Here is a 25,460-nt window from a genome sequence, read left to right on the forward strand (position 1 = left end):
TTAAGTAATAATTAGATATACTTATACAATTTATATTAACTATATGTAAATGGGGTTGTTGATTATTTTAATATGACTAATATGTGAAAGTTTTATCTACATTGCATTTAATTTTAATTGAGTGTATGATTCCTATGACCCACTAAGACAGTGGGAAGAGTGTTTTGAATGGGAATAAATAAATAATAATATATATTTGTATTTTTTCTACTATTTACACACACCTTTCTTAAATCGTAAGTAATCGTAAAAGTTCTGTACTTCGAATAAAGTTAAAAAATGGAACCCTTATAGAATCAATTTGTTGTCACAAAATCCAATTCTTGTAGTTACATAGCACATTTTCAAATAATTCCTTTTTTAATGATGCAAAATAATGATAATTCCGTGACAATAATTCAATTCATAAAAATATTCATAAATATTTTCTTATATGTTATCACATAAAATTATGGTCCGTAAATCTAAAATTTGTTGTTGAAATTTTTGAATATTAGATGTTTAGTTTTTTAGGTTCACGCCGTATCCCACACGCAACAGGGTAGGTAGAGGAAACGTGTTAACACAATCCATTCCCCACTTTCCAGCGAATTCTGGAGGCATTGTGTATATAACTCAACGTCTCGCTTTCAGAGCGAAATGTAAATGTATATTTAAACAAAAACCGACAACCAGTCACACTTTGTGCCTCTACACCACAACTGGTCTTCAATTATTATTTTTAGTCTGCATTTAAATTTAATTGCAAAATGGGAGATATATTAAACATCAGATTTGTTATCTTAATTCTTAGGATTTTCAATTAAAATTTGTTCCAAAATAAAATTAGGAAAAAAAAAACAAAATATATTTTTTATACTTTTTTTATTATGTATATAGCATATGTGAATGTATTAACGGTAAGATTTCTGGTATCTGGCACGAGCACCTGGACCTCCAAACTTCTTGGGCTCGCAGCGACGTGGGTCCGCTACTAACAAACTCCTGTCGTATTGGACAAGGATGTCCTTAATTTCCTTCTTTGATGCTTCATCTACAACTGTAATAGAATAAAGAAGTAAAATTAATTACAGTATATTTGCAATTACTAATTAGTTATGGTTTAATTTAAATTAAGGTTTACTTTGACACTGTCAAAAATTAAAATTACATGTGGGAGTGGGGGTAGGCAGTTGACAACATATAAATAATAATAGTAAATGGAATAAATGTGGATTAAATTTTCATTTCTCCACCCCAGTAGATAAATTAATCACACTATTATACACTTGTCTCGAAATTAGACTAGTGCATAGGGAACCATTTTAGAAGTAACCACACTACTATGTAAGAAAGACTGTTAATACTTATTTATATGTAGTGTACACTTCAAACAAGCAAGTTATTAATGACACTTGCCGTTTGGTAATGTCACAGATTGATCTCCTTTCTCTGAAATGACTGACTTACATGGGGCAAGACAGCTTTGGAAAGAAAGGGTTCTTAATACCATTTACGAATAGTTATTACTATAACTTTTCAATAAATGATATCTATTATTTTAAATAGTTGTTTCAATTTCACACTTAATATATACATTTTTTGAAAACAAAAATATGAACATAACAAGAATTCAAGTCACAAAAAGGTACAAATTCAAACTTTTTCACTTTTAAAATTAATACCTTTTCAAAATAGAAGGCTTGTAAAAACTGCACTATACTCTTGTTTATAAGTTCAAGATATTCTAAAATATTTATTTTCAGTAACTATCTGGAAGCTTTGTTATATGCAAGTTGAGTTTATTATAATACAAATATTGTATACTTACATTTTTGATAAAAGGCAATAAGAGCCTTAGAAATGGCCTGTCTGATAGCGTACACCTGAGCTACGTGACCACCTCCCTTGACTGTCACACGGATGTCAACATCGGAGAACCTTTCCTAAAAACCGAAAATAATAAAGACAAATTGTTAATTCACAAGTTATGAATATAAATAAAATATATTAATAATAAAATTAATGTAATGAATCAGAATGTATTTTGACTTCACATCCTAAGATGCTCAGGTTCGGAATAAGTGTTATTCATCATTTCAACAACATTTATAAACCAAGCCGAAGTGCAAATACTAAAAAATACAAGTTATCCAAAAAAAAATAAAGGAAAAAATAGAACATTTTAAATTGACTCATTCATGCATTTTGTTTATGCAAAAATATGTAAACAAAACTATTATAAGTATAATTAAAATTTGAAATTATTTATATTTTTACATACCTACAGCTGATATTGATGTTTTAAAAAATTGCATATTCACCTTGACTTATTATATTATTAATTGAAAGGAATAATTAGGGTAATAGTTAGAATTGTTATTAATAATGTATTAATTAATACACTAACAATTTTATTGTAGTATACACGGGCAGTGCAGCATCATAGTCAAACACAAGACACTAGTAATTAGTAGTATTGCTGTTGGTAGTGTTAAATATGAATAAACTATTGGTCTACTGCTTGGTTAGTCAACAAGACATGTTCTAAATAATACAATAATATGTGAAAAATCAAAGAACTAATGAGCATATTACAATGGACTTAATGAAAATGATATGGGTGCAGCAAGCAGAATTCATTCAGAAATATATTGTTTAGCATTATAACAATAAACTCAATAAAATTCATAATTTTGCAAGGCAACAAGAGTTAAAAAAATATTTTAGTAATATATAAAATGTTTACCTTTCCAAGCAAGAGAATAGGTTCTTGCAGTTTATATTGGAGGAGACGGGGCTCCACTAGATCCAAAGGACGTCCGTTTACACGAAGCACTCCATGACCGCGTTTGCAGTATGCTACTGCAGTGGCAGTTTTCTAAAACAACAATATATCTTATAAGTGTTTAAAAAATATTAAACTTATATATGCCTCAGTTATGATAAAATAACACATGTCTTTGTTATAATATTAAAAAAAATGTTATTTTTTTTAATATAAGAGCTACAGTCCCATAAAAATATAATATATGCATACCAATATATACAGATGAGGTTAAGTATAGACAATAGCGGTGTTTAAATTGCAATACAAAATCAATTGTTATTTTTATTTAGACTAAACAAGAAATGGATTTCTTGAATAGCTGGTACAATAAAAATCGTGTTCTTCTTTCCCATAGTAGATACAATAGGTATCTTATAGGTTACAACAGCCAAGGCAGGAAAGAGCTTGTAGTTGTAAAATATGCGATTGAACTAGTAAATCTTAAATTATAATCAATAAATAAGCTGTTTTATAGCTGAAGTAATTGAATCAAGCCGAATAAAGTTTTATATGGAAAGAATCGCAACCAACACGTGGATGTTAAGATCACAAACTTACCTTGCGTCCGAATACTTGGACGGCGTGCACTGGTTCGCGTCTCGCCTGTAAACACCAAAAATACGATTCATTATATAAAATATAATTTAAAAAATCAATGAAAAATATAACTTATAATAATTAAAAGCAGCACGCACCTCTTGCGCGGCAGCCATTTTGACAGAGAAAGAATGAAATCTGTGACAGAGTATAAAATATCCGTTAATTTGCACAGACTATTTTTATTCTTCACTCACAATAAATATATAATCTGTGTTAAAATAAATACTTAAAAAATAAGTATTACTTAAATAAACATATGCCAACTAGTTATACTTTTAAAAATATACAAAAATCCAATTAATATTTATTTTTTATACGTAATTTGCTATCGACACCTAGTGTTGAATAGCAAAATCAAAAATATATCTAACATATTTCATAATAGATGGCGCTGTACTACAAATGAGTAATGTATGACTCAACGCATACAGCACGCTTGTTTTGTATTCTCCAATCGTAATCGCTACTGTCGACACGTTTGCGCACAATGCGCAACAAAATTCCCGCGCGAGTGTTAAATTGAAAGAAAACAGTGTGAATTATTATTGAGAAAGAAGAAATTTGTGCTTTATTGTTTAGTTTATATAATGCAATGAACTCTTGTGGCGTATATAAATTTTATTTGAAGGATTTGATTACGAACTTTTGAAATATATTACAGGTAAGTTTATTTAAAGTTTTCGCCTTTATTATAATATGACGGTAGAATAAAAAAACTAGTCTTAGCAATAATCATAATTAATATATCCATTTATTGTTCATTTAATTTAAATAATAGCACAACAGCTATACATTGTACATTATTATATTAAAAATTCGCATATAGGTACGTGATTGTAGCGACTTCCTACCAGACTTTAGTAACCCATAAAGTATATTTTAAATTAAAATGTAATAAAATAATCGTAAACATATTTATATTAATTCTCTTTAACATAATCTGTAGCCTACTTAAGTCTATTGACTGTTTTTGTGTTAGCTTTTTACACGGTAACTTAAGTGACGTTACAAAAAGCGAATGAATCATGAAGGAATAATTCACATTACAAGGAAACCAAGTACGATCGGTGATCCAGAATATTTTCATAATTTATTGAAAACATTTATTTGTTTAATTAATTTGCAGGATTTGAACCTGTAATTGTTGTTGTGATTATATAAATAGCTGTCTAAATATTAATATTTCTTTTTAAAAGAAAAAAATATATATTTGTTACTTTGTGGATACGTTCCGACTTCTTATTACATAAAATTAGATTTTTTTATAACGATAACAGCTGATAAGAATAAAATACTTGATAAAACATTAGAAAACGAAAATATTTGATAATGTCAATAATATTTTGATCTTAAAAGTTACAGATCACAAGATATATTTGTCTCAAAAAGCATTTTTATAAATAAGTAAGAGCGTCTTTTTGATTTTAGTGGCAATCTTTTGGTTTATGATTTTTAAAAATAAATAATTCCACCTTGTGGGAATCAAATCGAAAACCGCGGCGTTTACAGTAAGTACTTGTGCCACCGCGCCAGGACGGACTTGAAAAACAGAAAAATATACAACTTTTTTTACGAGTAGAAACGCGTCTTTTATAGTACCTATGCACAAGCAGAGAAATCCAAGTGATATGACACTATTTGGTCTATCTTACGCTTATTTTTATAAGCTTACGTTGTATCCCACACATGTTAAAACACTCCGTTCGTCATTTTACGTCGAATTCTGAAGCCTTTGCTTCTTGAACTCAACGCCGCGGTATGCCTCGTTATTAGAACTATGTTTTTCACAAATTAATAGTCATGCATATATTTTTAAATAATTTACGAATATGTATTACATATAATTTTCATAAAAAAATAATATTTAAATGATTTAAACAATTAAAATGGAACACGTATCTAATCAAATGTTTTACTTAGAACCATTTGATGATTTCGGCGAGTTATATAATAATTTCAAAATGCTCTATCATTTATTTAATTACCATAATATATAGGTTCATTAATATATATGACATAATATTAAAATATTATAATATATAAATATATATAAGTTGAGTGAAGGTAAGTTGATCGCTCGTAGGGAAAGCGAAAAGCTCATCAAAAGCGCATCAGTAATCGTCACGATCGTTCCCTTACATAAGTCATTAGTATGGTTTCTTCAGTTTAAAAATTAATTATTAATTTGCAGAGCTAATTTATTGGTTCTAATTTAAATTATTAATGGAAGTAGGTCTTTATAAATATGTAAGTTTTGTTTTGTTTTTGATTACTAAAAATAAATAAAAAGGAGCAATCTCCAAAAATACCTAATTTGGCCTAATACCTACCTACCAAACTATATTATAAAAACCCGAAAAAAACTGTTTGAGTTACAAGCCGGTTTTTCATAGTAGAACTGCCTTCCGAGTGGCAACGTCCTGTAAGACTGGCACTACTTACATTTCTATGTAATTAGACGATTTAAAAACTAACTTGTAATGGCCTTAGAATATTTTGATTTTGAAAGATAACCTAGGGTTGAGACATACTTCCCTTCGTCTAAGTGTGTTGAGTGGCGGAACTTAACGCCGCGCTTATTATAATATGCACGTACTACAGATAGGAAGTTGTCATTTCTATCCATATGCAACTAGCACGCTAGGCTGTAGTATACTTTTTAATCGCACTCCCAATACCAGGTTTATCGGACGCACCGTTCGTCGGCCAGTACGGCTTCCTGCGCTTAATGAGGTCAACATAATCCATTTAGGTCCTAACGAGGTCTTAATATCATAAAATTAGTAATTAATCAACTAACTAATAAAGAAATTACTCTGCGAAAGTAAAGCATAACTTTTGCAAAATATATCTACAACAATCAAATGTTTACTAATAGAAATAGAATTAATATTGACGAAAATCTTTAAATTACTTTCGATTTATTAAATGTTTTCAGAAATTATTCACAAATATAAAAACGATAGTTATGAGACGATATATTACGTTACGAGTACGATTAGTTCTCAAGAATATTAAGCATTTTAGCGGGTGAAATTTATCTTAAGCTATAAGCTATAAGAATAGTACCTAATAACGATATTTTTACATTCTAAATATGGTAATAGTTTATTTTAACATTTTATAATATTTTTATATTGTTTCTTTTGGATAAGATTATGTTATTTGGTCAAACACATTGACATAGATATAATCAACAGATAAAATAACTTACGAGTATATCAGTCAGTACGTTATGTACACATTACCTGGATTTGTCGAACACTGTTAAGTAAAATTACCTATTTTTTCCTTTTTTATATATTTTTATGAATTTACAAAATATTTAACCAATTAAGGATCGTCGATGAAAAGTATGGTAGGTGAAAAACAATAAAGAATACAACACAAATTATTCGGGTCTCCTTTATGTCATACATATAATATGTTTTTCTAATGTAAAAATTTTGTATTTTGCATTAAAATACAACTGTACACCTGTACTTATTCATATTTGAAAATACGGAAATACTTCGAATAGATAATATGTGAGTTTATTTTTTGACATTTGATAGCATAAATGATAAAGATTTATTATTTTAAACATATGTAGTTTGTAATTAATTTATATTTAATGTTTACATCAATCTGTATAAATAAAAGTTTAATTAGTTTTAATTATTATTATATAAGTAACAATAAAAAGCATAAATTTAAGTTAAAAACATACCTAATATAACTATATACATTACAAATTTGTAATTTATAATAAAATAAATGAATATTCTTCATTACGTACAAAACAAATAATTTATATGCAAACAGTGCCAGTACATCTTTATGCCCATTTTGTATAAAACCACATTACGTATTAAAATTTCTCTTTTCATTTCACATTACAATAAATGTCCATTGAAAGTAATATTTATTCAACTATTAGAATTTCTTGTTTATTAGAAAAATAAAAATTTCATAAAACATAAGGAAGAGAACGATAATATCGAAATGAAAGCAATATTAGTTATGTGACGAGTATTGCACGTTTCGTAATATTCAAATAAAGTTGCAACGTTTTATCGCTACGCCAAGATGCGTAAATAACCGGTTGATTTAATTATTATCAATAGATAATAATGTAAGCAAAAATAACAGCAAAAAAATTATATGATTTATATATATCACTATATTATAAATGGCTATAATTTTGTATATTTTTTTGTTTTAAATAACTCTACATAACCAGTTAATATTGATACGAGTTATATATAACAATTAATTTATTACTTGAACTGTTTGTACTCGTTATATCGTTGCTAATATGAGAACTGGCTGTTCGCGATAGTTATTGGCTCAATTTCCACTCACTCAAAAAATCCTTTGACGTACGTTAGAATTATCTTTAGAACAAGGAAGGAAGAATTCTGAAAACAAAATAAGTTTCAATGTTTTTTATATGAATTTAGTATAGCTATTATTCTATTTAGCGCCTATCGATGCTATCTGTTACACTTTAATCACACAATTTATCTCTGGTTATAGCACATTAAGAGCAAACCGAGAGCTGGAGTTGTGTTGCTGCATCCTGTAAGTACCAAATAAGGGTGCGCATTAAACTAGCGAAATACGTTCATCTAGATACAGTTTTAACATACTTTTATGGATTTGTATTAAATATACACTTTTTGTATTCGATTATAAAATAGACATTACTATTTTGAAATTAATGTTATTTGATATTTATCTATTTTAACTTCATGCTAGAACTGTTACTCTTGTTCTCGTAGATAACAGGGTGGTCACTCAGTGGCGTAGCTAGGGGGGTGCGAGCGGTGCGGTCGCACCGGGCATCAAAAGGAAAGGGGCATCAAAGTCGACGATCACAGACCTTACACCATTTTAAAGGGCATCAAGTCCCCTAAGCCGCACCGGGCAGCAAATACCCTAGCTACGCCACTGTGGTCACTCCGTTCCGTACTTTTCGTCCAATTTCCCAAACATTGCTGTTACCAGAGCGATTAATAATATAAGTACTCGTATACTACTACTAGTAGTACTCGCAATAGAACCCACACCACTAGAGTTTACAGTGATATGGTTTGACTAATATAATTTTTTACGACTGCGTCATTATGACGTAGTTGGGACTGATTAAGCGCTACTGTTCAAAACCCATTTCGGGGAATATTATATTTGTAAACATACATTTTCCCAGTTTTGTTTGATAAAATACGGCCTGGATATTCCGTTTTTTTATTTAATTTGATATAAGACAGTTTATATATTATATAATATTTAATTGTTTTACTTTTTTGCACTAAAATTTTCATTTTTTAACCGACTTCTGTAAGAAAAGGAGGTTCGATCAATTCGACTGTATTTTTTTTTACATTAAAATAACAAATATAAATTTACATTCATTTCACTGTTTCGCTTAATTCCACATCTTATTATTATCCACATTCTTATTTTTTTGCAGTTTTATTCTCAGATTTTAATCTATTTTTAGTTGAGTGGACGCAGTTATCTAGTTAGATCGTCCGCCGTCGAACTTCCGAGTACATACATACCTACTGGCTATCAACATGTAACTAACATTGTTCATAGAATGACAAAGAAATCCATTACTTTAAATATACTTCAAAAATTTAAATTATAAAAGCTTAAAGCCCATCCTTTAAATTGTGAATGAAATGTGCGTTGCTTAACCCAACGAGGTAAACGTAATGGTACACCATCTAAGTCTAATATTTAATTTAAAAAAAATTAAATACTTTCTTCAAAAACAAAAATAAAATATTTTCTGCATACATAAATTAATGAAATTTGACCATTGTTTATTAATTCTATCCAGTAGATCTAGCTTAGAAATAAACACTAAGCACGTACTCGAGTAACATTACGCTCTCTAACGGGTGGTCGTTCATTTTATCTCGTCCGGTGAAGATGATTCCCCTGTTTTTAGTAATCTGATTCCCGTGGTAATGTTTTGTAGGTATGTCTTATTAAATAATTTGCTTTGGCAGAACTCTGTAAGACTATTATTAATAAATTTGTGAACCTTGAGGACTTTACTTGCCTCTTTTCTTTAGACACAGGGAACCTAGTGCTAATACACTCCTATTCCCACTTTCCGCCCAATTTTCGAGACATTTCGATTCAACACCGCTCTTTATACCAGAGCGAGGAAATGAAAATAATTCATCCCTCGAGTGTAATCGAACCCACAACCGTCGCATTTACAATTAAACATTGTATCGCTTTGCCATGACGACCTCTTAATATTGTAAATTACATAAGGAATTTTAAGGCTTTTTAATCTTCCTTTTTTTTATTCTTCCTAAAGAGAAAAATATTGACTTTCAAATTATGAACGTGACATCTTAAATATAACCAAAAATTGATTATTTATATGATTTTAATATCATTATTATTTTATTTACCTACTTAAATAAAATGCCGTATTATCACACAACTAAACTGGTTTAGTTTAACCAGTTAACCTGTTCTATAATTATATGTTTATTTCTTTTCTTTGTTTTAAATGCCAAAAACTATTTTAATCGAAATAATTCAGCATACTTTGTTTTACTAAATTAACTGATTAAAAAAGAAAATTTTATTAAAAAAAAGTCACCATTAAAGTACAACACAAAATAATATGCGTATTGAATGAAGGTGTAAAAGTTTATAAATATTTTAATTTTCTATTAACTTCTTGAATCGAAAGAACAACTTTCTTAATAGTAACTTTAAAGTTACTTAAAGTAACAGTAAGAAATCATCTAAATATTTATAGAGTAATCTACTTATGTAAGTAATGTCAACACATTATAACTGGTTTTTCGGGTACTATTTGAATGACTCATATCTCCATACAATGGTATGTGCCCCATGTCATAACGCTAGGCATCAACCACTCCTAAGATGACTAAATTATGAATTTTACATATAATTATGTAAGTAACTTTAAAAATAAACTAATAATTATAAAAGAATTGGTCAAAGAATCATTGAGCCAATAGGGTTTTTATAGGCGGAAAAATGAAAATAATAGGTAAACCCATTTACCAAACATGAAATTCAAAACTTTCCTGTCAACTTTTGACCATTTTATTTGGTTTAACACTCACTAGAATATATAATAATTCAATTCAATCCTATATATTGTATAAATACACTTTATTTATTAATTAGTGCGTATGTAGACATAATAAATACTTCACATGTCACAAGTGACACAGTTTGTGGTTTTCCTTGCACATCACTGTTATAAATAAGGCTTAGCCTATAGAAGTTAATTATATGTTGGTATATTTTGTAGTAGTCTAAATAAATGTCATTTCTTTGTAGGCTGTTCTTATAATTTTTATCATCTAAGAAAATACAGATAATATTTTGATTACTGCATTACCGTCGTTTCTTGGTTTCTCCAAATTTAAAGGAATTTCTTGTATAGTGATCTAAGTTAGTATAAGGATTTCCACAATTAAGAACCCATAGTCTGACGTTCTCCGAATTCGTCACTATCAACGTTAAAATACATTTGTAGATAGTAGCGTATCTATTTAAATAATCTCATTTACTATCATTTTAATTTTTTTTTAAATATATACATACTTATTTATTAAAAACTATTTTTTATATTTTATAGATGTGTGTGTTGCTTATTCAATTGTGTAGCAGCTCTGCCACAAAAAAATAAATATAATAATATTACTTATTATAAAATAATAACAAATTAGTTCTAATGCCATTATGAATTGGAACGCACTCTTGGAATTCCTAGTTTGAGATTTAATCTGTTTGAAACCTTAGTATGTACGCTAGGCTCGTGAAATGGTCTAGATTTTGTAGAGCTTCTATAGAAACAATAAAGATTACGCGTGTAAAATATATTTAGCTTTTATTATACGCTTATGAATTAAAAACTGAAAATAAACTCAAATCTTAATACTATAAAGCAAAAGAGTTTGTTGGATTGAAGGCGCTAACTTAAGAAACTACTTGTTTGAATTAAAAATTATTTTTTATATTAAAAAGTCAGTTATTGAGGAAGGCCAATATGCTGTATCGTGTAGTTTTTTTTCGATATGACTCCTCCTGAGGTGAGCCTCAGGACCTCAGAATATGTCGTACAAAAATCTTAGCTATTGCCATTTAATCGCGAGGGCGAAGCCGCAAAGGAAATTTAGATACAAAATGAAAAATATGAACCCCGCAGAAGTCCTTAAAGACTTTACTTAACTATAGCACCATTTAATCATCAGCATTACTTATTTTGAAAGACCTTGCATTTCACGGATAACTGGTTATATTTGTCTGCCTTCCTCCCATGGCATTGAACTTGGTTGAAGGCTGTTCAATTTGACGTTTATCGTATTTTTATTGCGGATATAGTCTTGATTGATCCGATCAATGTATTTATTGTGAGATTATTATGTAATAGTATGTCTGGCGATTAGGGACACTAAGTAGGCTTAATGTTGCAGTCTCCACCTATATAAAACCCTATAAACCTAAAAATATATAAAAACCTTTACTAATATAATATTTCTTTTCTCTACTTATATATTTCCCAATTAATACCATCGAAACCTAAAAATTACATAATTTATTATTTTTACACAAAACATGTTATTATTTCGTCGAGTGAAAATTAAATCTGCAAAATTACAATAGTCCTTAACAAATATTGATTTGCACTTTGCATTCATATCTCACTACGAAGTCAGTTTTAGTATAGGGTGAAGGTGAATTCATTCATAATATTGCTTATAGCTGACTCACAATCTTAGTTCCGCCAGTTTCTTCTCAGAACGAATCCGACATTCCCAACAAATTTTACTCATGAATGGATGACTCACGAGCTTTTACTACGGTCTACATTTTAATATTTTTTTACTTGGAATTATAAGCTCAGATAACTCGTTTACAGTGTACCTTTATTGTATAGCGGTTTAGTCATTATGTTGTTTGTATATAACGTTAAAAATATTAAATAAAAAACATATGGATAATAGTTTTTATTGTTGGCATAGTAAGGTTTATATTTAGGCAGTTGTTAACGTTACAGTTATCTAAGTATTTTGTTTCTATAAAACTGTTATATATTTGCAGACATATAATATTATGCATGAAACTTATATATCATTAAAACTCTAGGTAACAGTTTTAAAACACAAAATAGCACATGTTAATTTAAGAGCTAAGGTATCTAATATAACAAACGTAAAATATCTATTGAACTATAACTTTATTTTTATTATCGTTTGAAAACACCTTAGATTAGAACAAGTTTATTAAATTTTTAATAAATATTTTAATATATATGTTTATACACATTTAAAATGACACAGATACGTTACAATGGTAATTCAACCGGATGTAGCACAATCAGTAGAAGCCAACAATAGTGGTATAGATAGACAACATACTACCTACTGTGTGTAACATTGTGACATACATATAGTAATATACAAAAATAATTTTAAATATTAGAATAGCTAATATCACGTAGACTGAGTACACGTAAAAATTGAAACTCCGATCCTTCTCCATAAAAAGTCAGTAATTATTGATATTATTTAATTATTACATTAGCTTAAAAACTTATTTATAATTTTTAAAAATTTAATGTATATACACTAAAAGTACAAAAATACAATATATTTCATATTCAATATATTTCAACTGTTCTACGATAATAATAAGTTACGTCCCTAGTGCCGGCGTCGGTAATATCTATATAATGATATTTTGATCGCAACTCGTAAGGTGTGATCGATTAGTGAAGAGCAGGAAATAACACTCAATTGATTCTCGTGTGAAAGTGACTTTACAACTTGAGAAGGGTTTAACTTAAAGACACTTGTTGTTGGTTGAAAAGTAAATATTTGTTAAGCTATTGAAGAATCCATAGTAATGTCAATAATTAAGTTAATGTGTTTTTTTTAAATAAATTGTATTTGCAATTGCTATTTGCTTAATTTAAGCGATTATTATTATAGCTTTATTTATAAAAGATAATTGAAGAATTTATATATATGAAATATATATACAAATAAATTATGCATAAGAAATTTAACAAAAACATGCTCCAAACTTATTTATACATGTATATGTATGTTTTGTCCTTTATTGGTGTGCTTGAGATTTTTAATTACTCCTTTCTAACTTCAATTTATCATCATTTTTTATAAATCCAATTACTTAAAAAAAAAACTTACACCGATCTTCCATTGTTATTTTTTCTTTCTTCCCACACTTACAATCTTGGCTTACATTTTTTAACCAAACAATAACTATGTATTGTAAATCCGTAGTTATTGTTAATGACAAAGTAATTGATGGACGGATTCATCGACTGACGATATTGTATTGTGACTACGAGTACAGTAATATAACCTAACACCAATATGTCAGACAATTTCTTCAATATGGAAGTCAGCACGACTTGCGACCGTTATTGTGTTGTGGGTTGCATAATTATATTTGTTTTTTCTTTCTTTTCTCTTCATATCTATAAATAGATAGATTGTTCATATCTATGAATAGTAGGTTAATCTATTTTAAAATATGTGACATGACTATGACAACTTACAACTTCTGTAGTATGCCACCGTAAATTTTTGCGTCACGAAGTAAATCACTTAATTTTTCACAAGTCCTTATGTTAGGTACATAGGAAAAACTTAATCTGCGTTCCTTTCACTAGAAGATATATACTGGAGACATTATATAATGTATCTTCTAACTTAATAAAATTTACCTATGAAAACTATATAAAACAATAATTTCATAATTGTTCAGTCAGACCATTATATGTAAAGTTATAATGATGCGGTCTATTATTGTTGTAAATGGCTTGTTTGTTTAATAATACTAAAATTGTAGTATACTGTTAAGTGAAATGAATATATATTTTTTTAAAGAAAAAAAACAATGTGAAGATTAATTTTAAATATTTAAAGTTTAAACACATAGTAAGATAAGCTGTCATGCTATCGAATATTCTTCTCTATAATCGACTTGGCCCATCCCTATCCCCCGCCTATGGCGAGGCATCGATGCTACGTGTTCGGAATTTAAACTGATTCATCAGAATTCCAAAATGGCGCTAGTCGTCTGTCACACCGATTCTTATTTTATTGCGTAGTCTGTAAACATACTTCCACATTAAATACAGCGAGAAATAAATAAACATTTTCTTAGAATATTCTTTATTTATTCCACGCAATTGCTACCATGGTTTTTTTAATGAGATATTTAAAAAATCGCAAAAGTTTAAATCAAAAGACAAAAATTAATAGTATTTTATATTATTACTACGAAAGTACAAAACATCTATTAGAAAGTAAGAAAAATACATATGTAATGTGTACACTTTAGAAATTCGCCAAATATGTATTTTATCTTTACATAACATAAAACCACATACATTGCAGCGTCGCATCGTTTATTTAACACATTATAATAAAATAATTCTAATAATAATATGTTTTTATACCGTAATCAAAGAAATATTTACATAGCTATGATTCACTATTGCCCTATGAGAGGATAATACTAATACTTACTGCATTTTATTATGGGTACCATTACATTTGCGTTAGGATAAACTGACTTAAATACATATACTCATACAGTTGTATTACATAACGTTTAAGTAAAGAACTTAAGTATTGACGTCATTATACATATTATTTATAAACATTGATACCATCATAGTACAGTTGGAAATTTTCTAACACAACTTGAGGGTTCAAATTACACGCGGATAAATATTTACAATTAAATCAATTTTAATTTATAAGTATAGGTAATATTCCGTTATTACTTTTATATACGACACATAACTAAAATGTAAGTATCTTTTATCTTTTTATTATAACAATCGATCAACTATAAAGTCCGCTTGATCAATTCCAATTATAAGTGTTTAAATCAATTAAATCGATGCATAATGAGTTAATTGTCACGATTCAAATGATAATCGATATTATTAATTGCCTATTAAATTATATCTTAATTCTTCAATAACATTATGATTTATGCTATACATTTAAAAAAACATTATTAATTTTTAATTAAATCTGAACCTATTTATATATTATTTTAAATAGTCCTGTTGTACGAGAACTTTCACTAAAACTTAATTTTTTTTAGCTTTACGCTATATCTCGTGCATAGGAGGGTAGGCAGAGGGAACTTGGGAACCCAGTGGTCAGACACTCATTTTACGTCGAATTCTTAAGGCATTACGTATTAAGTGGCGGAATTCAACGCCGCGCCTTGACAATTATATATCGATTAAGTATTATTAAAATGTTTTTTCTTAAAGGTAAACCTGGTAAACCTATTACTACATTTACTATGTACAGTACCGACTATGTAACATTGTATAATATACATAACTTACAAGAATTACATTACGTTAACATCTAAGGTATTTCCTAAGCTGGTTAATATTCCAGATGCAAAGCTAGACCAGCAGGTGATCTTTACCGCATTTATATTACATTCCTTATACCTAGCTACTAGCTACTAGCTAGGTACATTTATCTCGATCTCTATATAGGCTTATTGTATAATGTATCGAGTTGCTAAACTCATTGAATATTTATGAGGCACAATTTGCTATTTGATAAATGAAAAGAGAAATGTTTTGACAGGTTTTTTTTTGCGAGTCATCATTTTAAATGACAGCTAATGTCAACTGTAATGTCTAATTAAATTGGTTGTTTTTGACATCTTATTTACAAATTTCGGTCTTAAATATTGTAAAAATTAAGAAGTAATACCAAATATTTTATAAAATAAAAATAAAGGAGAATAAAAATATATTGAAAATAATTTTTGTTTATATTTATCATTCATTTACTGAAGTTATTATGTGTATATAATAAAATAGTATACCTATCTTATATAAACAATAATATCGGAATAGGCAAAACAAAAGAAAAGAATGATTCTAGAATGTCATTTAAGTTATCTTTGAGAAGTATCTTCTCGATAAAATGTTTTAGATTAGATAAATAAAAACGTATTGAGAAATCGATTTTAGGAAAAAAATGTAGTAAGGTTTTTAAAATTCTTCAATATCAAACTACTTAAAACACATTGTAAAATATAATAAATAAAAATTAGAAAGCTCTCGCAGTAAATACTAATAATTTTATTAAAGAAAACAGTAATTAACTTTATAATGTGTCTACTATTGATTGATTTGCTGTGACAACTGGTTCTGAAATCTCGTACACAGGAAATGCGAGAAAATTAATTACGTCTACTTACGTATATGGATCAAAGAGAAAAACTTATTTCCGATTAGATAGAAAGTTCATATTCCATAGAATAAATACACATTGTTACTAAAAAAAATGACAAACGGCGATTCAATAAATCATTTTATATACTTTTCTATTTATTTTATGCTTACATTCAAAAACCTAATACTTTCGATTTAGCGAATAGAACCTGTGTCCGGTAAAGTAGACCGTCAGGTCTCTTCGGATCATTCACTAAGCCAATAGAGTCATAACTTAACAATAAAGCGATAATAATTGCACGTTGCCTTGTAAATTTGTTCTAAGTAGCCTTGTTAATAAGCATGAAGAAACATAATGATTTACAGTACCTGCATATGTTTTTATTTTTTAAACATTTAATTACATTAAAATAAACATAAGTATAAGAAAAAAAAGATTTTCTTTTAAATTTGTCCTTACAGTAGGTACGTAAAAATGAACACGACTAGAAATGCATGCTGCGCGTGCGCATGTACAATAAGTCGTGTATTCATATAGTCGTAGCTGCAATGATATGCACAAGTGTATTAGAACACGCGTCACGTTGCGTAACGCATGTTACTTTATCAATTGTCAAGTTCCTTATGCAGGTACTTTTTTAATATTAAAAACAAATGTCTGATAGAATGCACGAATGGGATATTAATTAATAAATTATTTGAAGAGATGTACTATTGGTGTTTAATGTATTTAATACTTTTCGATCATTTGAAAATAAGTATTAATTTTTAACTCAATGTGCTTTAAGAATTAAAGAAAGTTTTATTAAAGCTATAACTTACAATTATACATACTTTTGCTAATTTATTGAATTTAGTAGAATTTAGTAAAAAAATTTAAAATGGTTTACATCTATGCCTATTTCGACATAACTAAAAATAAATATAACAAAATTCTAAATAATAATTTCCTAATTACGTAACTTCCAAAGGTAGGGTTACCTACTGCCTAACACACCAGCATTATAATTATGAACCATATCGTGACCGAAGCATGAGAACTGAGAAGCGTAAGCCAAAGTATATTAAAATAGCTGTAGCGTTAATGTGCCCGCAGTCCCGCACTCCGCACGTGCAAATACCAGGCAAGTGATTAACTCACCTTATAGAGACAAAGCGTTCATTGCGGTAAAATGAGACCCTCATGTCACAGTGTTTTGCAATGGACGATCCAAAATATCAACATTTGTGATGTCATCGATGTGGATGCGAAAATATTTTTTAAGGTAGCGAATGACGGTAATTAGGGCTTAATTAAAGTTTAATATAATTGGTATCTCTGAGAAGCAATGGTTTCACCAAAAAAAATTTACAAAGGAACCTATAATAAATAATATATAGAAGAACATGATGGGTACGTGCTTTGAAAAATAATCCTAATTTAGCGGCAGTGTCTTATTTATTAAGCGTAAGGTCACGGGTTCAAACAAGTCATTAAACAAAGTTCTAATTTTCTTTTACCGCTACGTACTTGTTGATTACTCACGAGGAATGTTTGTGGGTCGTTCTCATCTCTTACATCAATCACGAATGCTTATATGCGATTTTATATTATTTATAGTCGATGCTGGTGTCAAAGAGTACCTGTACCAATATTATCAATTATCACCCTGTTTTAAATATCATCACCATCGATTGTTTTACCGTGCTATTTATCAAAATCATTTAATAATTGATATTTTTTTACGTTCTGTCCATCTCGTAGGCTAATTCGTATGAGTTAAACGCATGACAGCTGTTTATTTTTAAAAATCGAATCTAATCAAATAAAAAAAATAATAATATTAACAAAAAATTAAAAAAGTTTCCTCATCTGATTTGAATCTTATAGTATCAAAATGTTACGTCACAATAATTTCTCATTACTGTCAGGTCTTACCTACTTTGCAACATGAAATTGCTAGAATATAATAAAACTAGTACTATTTTTCATATTCTATATTATCCACCTTGTAACCGACATAAACGGTTTTCTAATGAAAAAAATTAAATGTCAAGCGCTTAAACAAAACACGGCACATCTGCCTGAAAGTATGTATGTATTGCTTCGTTTTGCAGCTTGAAGCAAATGCCAGCCAATAATTGAAATTGAAAGCCAAGGCTCTACGAGTACGTTTAATTGTCTTTAATAGAATAACGACGTTATTAAGAGGATGTGTAACGACGTATTGGGCGACGCAAATACCTCGTATTTGTAGCGGTAACAATTCCCGAGCAGATGTACCATAACCATATTCGCCATATAAATTTCTACTAAAGTTTTATAGAGCCTAGTATTCCACACGGTTGGAATATTTGAGTGAATAACGTATTAGTTATCTGAATTCATCTGACTACTATATTAGTGGATATCTTTTATAATCATTAATTAGAAAATGATAATTATACGTACAAATGATTGAGAATGATTTTAAATTGTTGAATTCTCGATCTTTGTTTATTTTATCGGAATTTGCTTAACACAATTTCGCAAACCAACAAGTAAGGGAAATATTATAGGTATATCTCATATATTCGGATTTTAATGTGATATAATGTTTCTGAAGATAACTCCTAATTATTAATAACCCGTATTAATTAACTTGGATAAAAATAACTTTCTTAAAAATTTGTAACTTATACATGTTAAATATAAGATTCCTTTACAATTAGTAATTCAATTCGTATTGTGGTGTTTTTAAGTCTTCACCAAGCCTTATTTGATGCATTGTCAATCGATAATATGAAATGGCAAATATTTATACTTAATGTATGAGTTTATCAATAACACGTAATGCATACAGACATGTGCAATGTGCATACACCTAATAAGTCTTATTGAACTTTAGAAATTGTATATTATGCTGCACCTTGCCATCTTGGACGTTGTGGAACAAAGGAACAAAGTTTGACTATAAACGCGATAGTCGTAGGTACGAATACTCATTATATTATGATAAACTTTTTAATTCCCAACTTCTTGTAAGGAAAAGCACAGATAGCACAGCACAGGATCCCTACTACGTCCAAATATTGGGCTATTATATAACATTAACAAAAATTAAAAAATATATTAGATATTGTAATGCCTAGGAGACGAAAAGGCGAGATAAAAGTAAATAAATAAATCCAAAGTGCACCATTCTTTAACAGACGACTGCAATATAAAGCAATCACTGTTATCACAATCACGCTATACGGCGTGTTCTCATAAGTGAACAGTTACCAGCACAGCCGCCTACATCAGCTCCGCTATAAAAAGTTAAACATCGCCACGTGCGATCCGTTTTTTCTTCGACACGGTAACTTACTCGGTATCGGCCATATGCCACCGCGCGTGCCGTATTAAGGACACCTATATAGGGGATGCAACGATGCGTATATTTTCCATCTTTTAAACACGTAGCCTATATTAACTATATGTAGGTTTTTTTAATTAAACATGATGTTTATAGATTAAATAGGTTTTTCGCTGAGTTTTAATTTTCGATGCTTTCGATTTTACTCGTAACTCAACACTTAATGCCTCTACAAACAGCGGAAAGTGGGGAACGGAGTGCCTTAACACTAGGGTCCCAGGTTCCCTCTGCCTACTTTGCTATGTGCGGTACACATTTATCTTCTTCTTCCTGGCATTAATTCCGGCAATTACCAGGGTCTGCCTTCCTACTCAACCTACTCCACCTACTCCACTTTGCACGGTCTTTTGCGTCCTCGGTGGTAAAACTATTGACTATCATGTCCAAACATGGTACACATTTATATAATACTAATACTACATTTTTAAAAGAAAAAATAAAAGAAAATGCGAAACACCTTATCGCATTTCATCAATCTCTTCAAAGGTTAATTGCACCCATCACAATTTACGTAACATACGTTACTTTCACCGCACACTTGATCGGGTGCGGAAGTCCCAGCTCTGGTACCCACTGCCTACTACCTACTACCTACTAATGTCGATGCGTTGAATGGAACGCAACAGTGTATGTAATATGGACAGATGTTAGAGGACCGGTAAGCGACGAGAATGCGACAAAGGTATCCGAACGTTGTGTATACAGGGTGTTTAGAAATAAATTAATTTGTTTAATCTTATCATATGAAGTATGCTGGTTCTATGGTTATTGTATAATAAGGCTTTTTTTAATTTTACTAAAAGTTAAAAATAAAAATAAATCGTTTGAAGGCTTTATAAAATATTTTGAGGAAGATTACATTGTCACGTTAAGTTCACTATTCACATTCACACATGTAGGCAAATATATTTATCCCTTATATTCTATATACTTATAACATACTATATTAGTTTTCATATATTTTTCCCCACCAATTGTCATACCATTGGTTTAGACCATTTTTGCATAAACAATTATTTATTGTAATAACGTTATGAGGATAAACAACACTTTACTATGTAGAGCCACATAACAAGAGCAAATTTCTACATATTTTACTATGCTAATTAATTTGTAACGATTGCATGATTACTCATTGTTTGAAAGTTGCATACAGTTGTACGGACAGACAATAGATATGGGTGTTAGTATGGTAGTAAATCAATCGAAATGTAAGGTGACAAAATATGTGTTATAATTTATGTAGTATATAAGTAATATACAGAGGAAACCTAGTGTTAAGATATTACGATTCAAAACACTTCCGTTCCCCACTTTCCGCCAAATTCTAGAGACATTGGGTGTTCAGTAGCCAAAGAAAATGAAAGTATTAAATATTTTTTTTCCCCAAATGAGAATCAAACCCACAATCTATCGTGCTTACAGTCGCACGTATGTGCCCCTGTGCGACGACTGGTCTTAAACCGCCGCTTTTTAGGTTTTAAGATATGATTAATTTTCGTAATAACACCTATTCAAACATTTAAATTATGAATCGCTAAGTAACTCAAATTGACGCAAGTGGAATAATTTATTTAATAAAACACTTGATACAACTAAAATTATAAATTTGTTAAAATGATGACTAATGTATTATTTTATTTGGCATTTACCATATTTCCTACTTTAACAAACTTGAAACTCAACAAATTTTGCTTTAGGTGTTATTTGAGTTTATTTTATTTAATAAATTATTAGTTAATACTAAAACAAATGTACACTGGGCAAATTTGGAAGTATTTATGACTTTAAAATTTGTAATACCAATCACTTAAAATTAAATATCTTATAAAACCACGTACTACATTAACACCCTGTATATGTGTAACATCAAACAAGGGGTGATAAGGGGTCGCTGAGACCCTCGCGAAACGGAACTATCACACCTGGCTGTAACCATAGAGATGAAATCACTACACGACGGGATCGATATGATGTAACGGTTTTCTTTTGTTGATTTATGTGAGAAAAAAATATAACAATTACATAAGCTTCACGTTAAAGTAGAGTAGTAGAACTAAATGATTTATTAAAATATTTTCAAAATTTTAAGAATGGTCTTATGAATAGAATGTTAAAAATTTTTAAGCCTTTGGGGATTTGCATTTAAATAACTAATGTGTTAAAATTTTAACAATTATAATTTAAATTTAATAGGTCCTACCTATTAAATTTAAATTATAATTATTTATTTAAAAAAAGACAGAGTAATATAACTTCATTCATTGGTTTTGTATTTATTATCTGTATCAATCTGTAACAAAGTCGTTACGTTATTACAAATTGATATTTTTTCCAACAGTAAATAATGTTTATTTTAAAATCCTTCATTAAATTCTATCAGAAAGACACAATATTCATATACCTACATAATTTCACAGATAACATTGATATAATTTGTTTACAAATTAAAATTTCAAAATGACCGACCACGTGTGAAGGGCGCGTGCGGTACCCAAGCGTGGCGTATGGGCCGTGGCAGACGAGCAGATGACACGCGACCGTTAGGCCAGCTGCATTAAGTTTTTACTCCATTTCACATCTATAGTAATGGCAATATGTGTGCAGGAATAATATAGCTTATATTTACTTATTTGGTTCAATTTAACAGATATAAAATATTAATGACCAAGATCTTTGCCCTACTGTCATTTATATAAGGACATTGTCTTTATTAAATAAAAAAACAAGTTCCTTTAATTAAAAAAAATATTTCGTTCATAATATGAAATTTAAATAGGTACATGAGTTAAAATTAGCACAAATACAATTGGCATCTTATAAATTTGTGAAAGACAAACATAGTAGACATATTTAATTAAGTAGATCGGTAGTGTTGTTTATTTTACCTTTTAGTCCATATTTCAGTTAAGTCAGGTGTACATACCTTACCTTATAAGGCGTACAATGTGCAGATGGCTGTACGTTCAATTTTATAATAAAAGAAAAATGTGTTTTGCCATAATTAAAACTAAATGAATGGCAAAAACAATGTGTTTTTTTTTGTTAGGTACGATGGCGCTGACCCCTGCAAGGACAACTTATTTAATTATCATGAAACTTGCAAAAACAATTCCTTTTTTTCTTGGATGTGGCACTTAAGTTTTACAAGATCATTGCGTATTGCAAGTTCATATTATCAAAAAGCCGAATTTCTTAAGAACATAATTTATTGAACATCCCATCCCTAATTCCTTAAAAATTAGAATACACATTAAAAAAGTATTATGACTGACATTTCTCGTAAGACGTGTTTATTCGTCACGTCACGGACGCGTCACTAGTGAAGCGCGGCAAATGTTCCATATCTCTAATTTGGTCATGCTTTCGCTTCACGATCATTACTATTTAATATTTATGTGTACGTTTGCTCTGATTCGTGATTAAATTAAAACAAAAAAAGCTGAATCATAATAGAAATATCGTTTTGCTCACTTCTCGGAAGCGGCTCTGGATCTGGAAGATTATTTACGTCAATACAAAGTATAACATAGTAGGTAATATCTTAAAAATATATTTAGGTATATTATTAGATAATTGATATTTTGCTAGCGTATAGGTACGTAGGTCTTGGGTTGAAATCCCGAAATCAATGATATTCAAGACGTTACATAAAAAAATATAAAAAAATTGTAAAAAATATTATCACAGCTAATATATAAGGGGCAATGTCACAAAGAGACGATAGGGTGATAGAGGCACTGATCCAAAAACTTAAGGAAGGCGTTCTGCATAAGCCAGGCCAAATCTAAAATTCCACACCTATATACATAATAATTATACAAAAGACTATAATAATTATACAAAAGACTCTAATAATTATAATTTTTATTCTAATAATTTCTCTAATAATTATAATATATTTTTAAAATTAAAAAAAAAAAAAAAAAAAAAATTGTCGGTAGGGGTCTCATCCAACCCCTCTAGTATAAGCTCTAGATATAAGTACAGTTTAAATTGTCCCAAAATTAAGTACGCCACATTAAAAGAACTTTCTTAAAATAAAAAAAGGCACGGGCAACTATGAGCCCGTGGATGTAGTTTTTTAAAATAAAAAAAAAAAAAAAAAAAAAAAGCTAATATATTTAAAAAACATTCAATTTGAATAAAAACATATAATTATCTACTTTACATAAGTAATATTATTCAAGTATATTAGTAAAAGCATAAATCCAGTAAATTACGTTTACTATAGTTAACAATTCAGTTTAAAACATGGCGGAATCACCTTAAATTCAATGTCGCTTAAAGCTAGCATTGTTAGCATTGAAGCATATCTAAATGTACCAGGAGACAGCGGAGGAAGTCGGCAAGGGCCCATCAGAAGGTCAAAGACACTAAGATAAAATTCTTTGTATGTTTTTGAAATAGTCTTTCTTATCGTATCTTTTATATAATTTTATTTTCAAGCGCTTTCTGTTTTGTGAGATAAATAAGGAGAGAAGAGTATTACTCCGTTCTCCACATTCTGGATCGAGTACTGTAATTGCCGACACATTTATTACTTGCAATTGCAATACGAGGAAATAAACAAAAGATTTTGTTTTGAAATATAAGTAATGCGAAAATACCCAAAAGTAAATTTTAATTTATATAAAATACTAGCGACCCGCTCGCGGTTTCACCCGCGCGAACTATGTTATTATTAATTTCTGTCTCCATGACTACGTCCTAGTGACGTCTATGCAAAATTTGAAACTCCTAGCATTTGTAGTAACGAAGTTTCATACAAACTTTCAACCCCAAAAACAACCCCTTAGAAGTCGAATATTGCAAATTCCCGTCTTAGCGAGCACCTACGTCCTGTAAGTAACTGCTATGCAAAATTTGAGATTTCTAGCACATGTAGTTTCTGAGATTTCGTGATGAGTGAGTGACCTTTCGATTTTATATATATAGATATATTATAAATTAAATATTTTCGTTTTCTAACTCTAGTAAGCAGCGGTGTTGAACTCCACGGAATTTCTTAACAGTAGGTTCCCTTTGCCTACCCTGTTATGTGCGGGCAACAGCGTGAAAACAAAAAAAAATAATTGTATTAAAAAAAAAAACAACAAAACAGACAATAAAAAAAGTGATATTACTCAAGTTGTAATAAAATATATGATATAACGGATTTCCCCATCGGTTATCCCGCATCCCTCATAAACATGGTATGTTAACGTGACTCGCGGGTTTTCTAAAAAATAGAAACGATAGTACAATTTCTTTTATGTAATATTTTTTTTCACTCTATAACACAAACCAACCTATATGACGGCGTTAAGTTCCGACAATCGACGAATCGACGCAATAAAAAAAAGTAAGTTATAAAAAAACAAATTTATAATACGAGATGCTTACACAAAAAATACTTACCATCTACAGTTTATAGTAGAATAACTAT

At 29.4% G+C, this 25,460-nt stretch overlaps 2 protein-coding genes across 2 annotated transcripts in view; one reads left to right on the plus strand and one right to left on the minus strand.

The window, feature by feature from the left end:
• Nucleotides 1–847: 847 nt before the first annotated feature.
• On the minus strand, nt 848–3,606 carry RpS16 (ribosomal protein S16). The gene is made up of 5 exons (XM_085195696.1): nt 3,505–3,606; nt 3,368–3,412; nt 2,729–2,860; nt 1,811–1,925; nt 848–1,039 (listed from the first exon to the last, which is right to left on the minus strand). Exons 1-5 carry the CDS (start codon nt 3,520–3,522, stop codon nt 894–896), a joined length of 456 nt encoding a protein of 151 aa, XP_085051822.1. The 5' UTR covers nt 3,523–3,606; the 3' UTR covers nt 848–893.
• Nucleotides 3,607–3,863: 257 nt separating this feature from the next.
• The window catches only part of insc (spindle orientation adaptor protein inscuteable), a 32,334-nt gene continuing 10,737 nt past the window's right edge, over nt 3,864–25,460 (plus strand). The window contains exon 1 of the mRNA XM_085196654.1: nt 3,864–4,070. The gene's annotated coding sequence lies outside the window, so the exon portion shown is untranslated. The remainder of the gene's footprint in view (nt 4,071–25,460) is intronic.

The sequence above is a fragment of the Heliconius melpomene genome, chromosome 13 (genome assembly GCF_056956725.1).
Source record: "Heliconius melpomene rosina isolate 202511_hmr_F chromosome 13, ASM5695672v1, whole genome shotgun sequence".
Taxonomy (NCBI): domain Eukaryota; kingdom Metazoa; phylum Arthropoda; class Insecta; order Lepidoptera; family Nymphalidae; genus Heliconius; species Heliconius melpomene.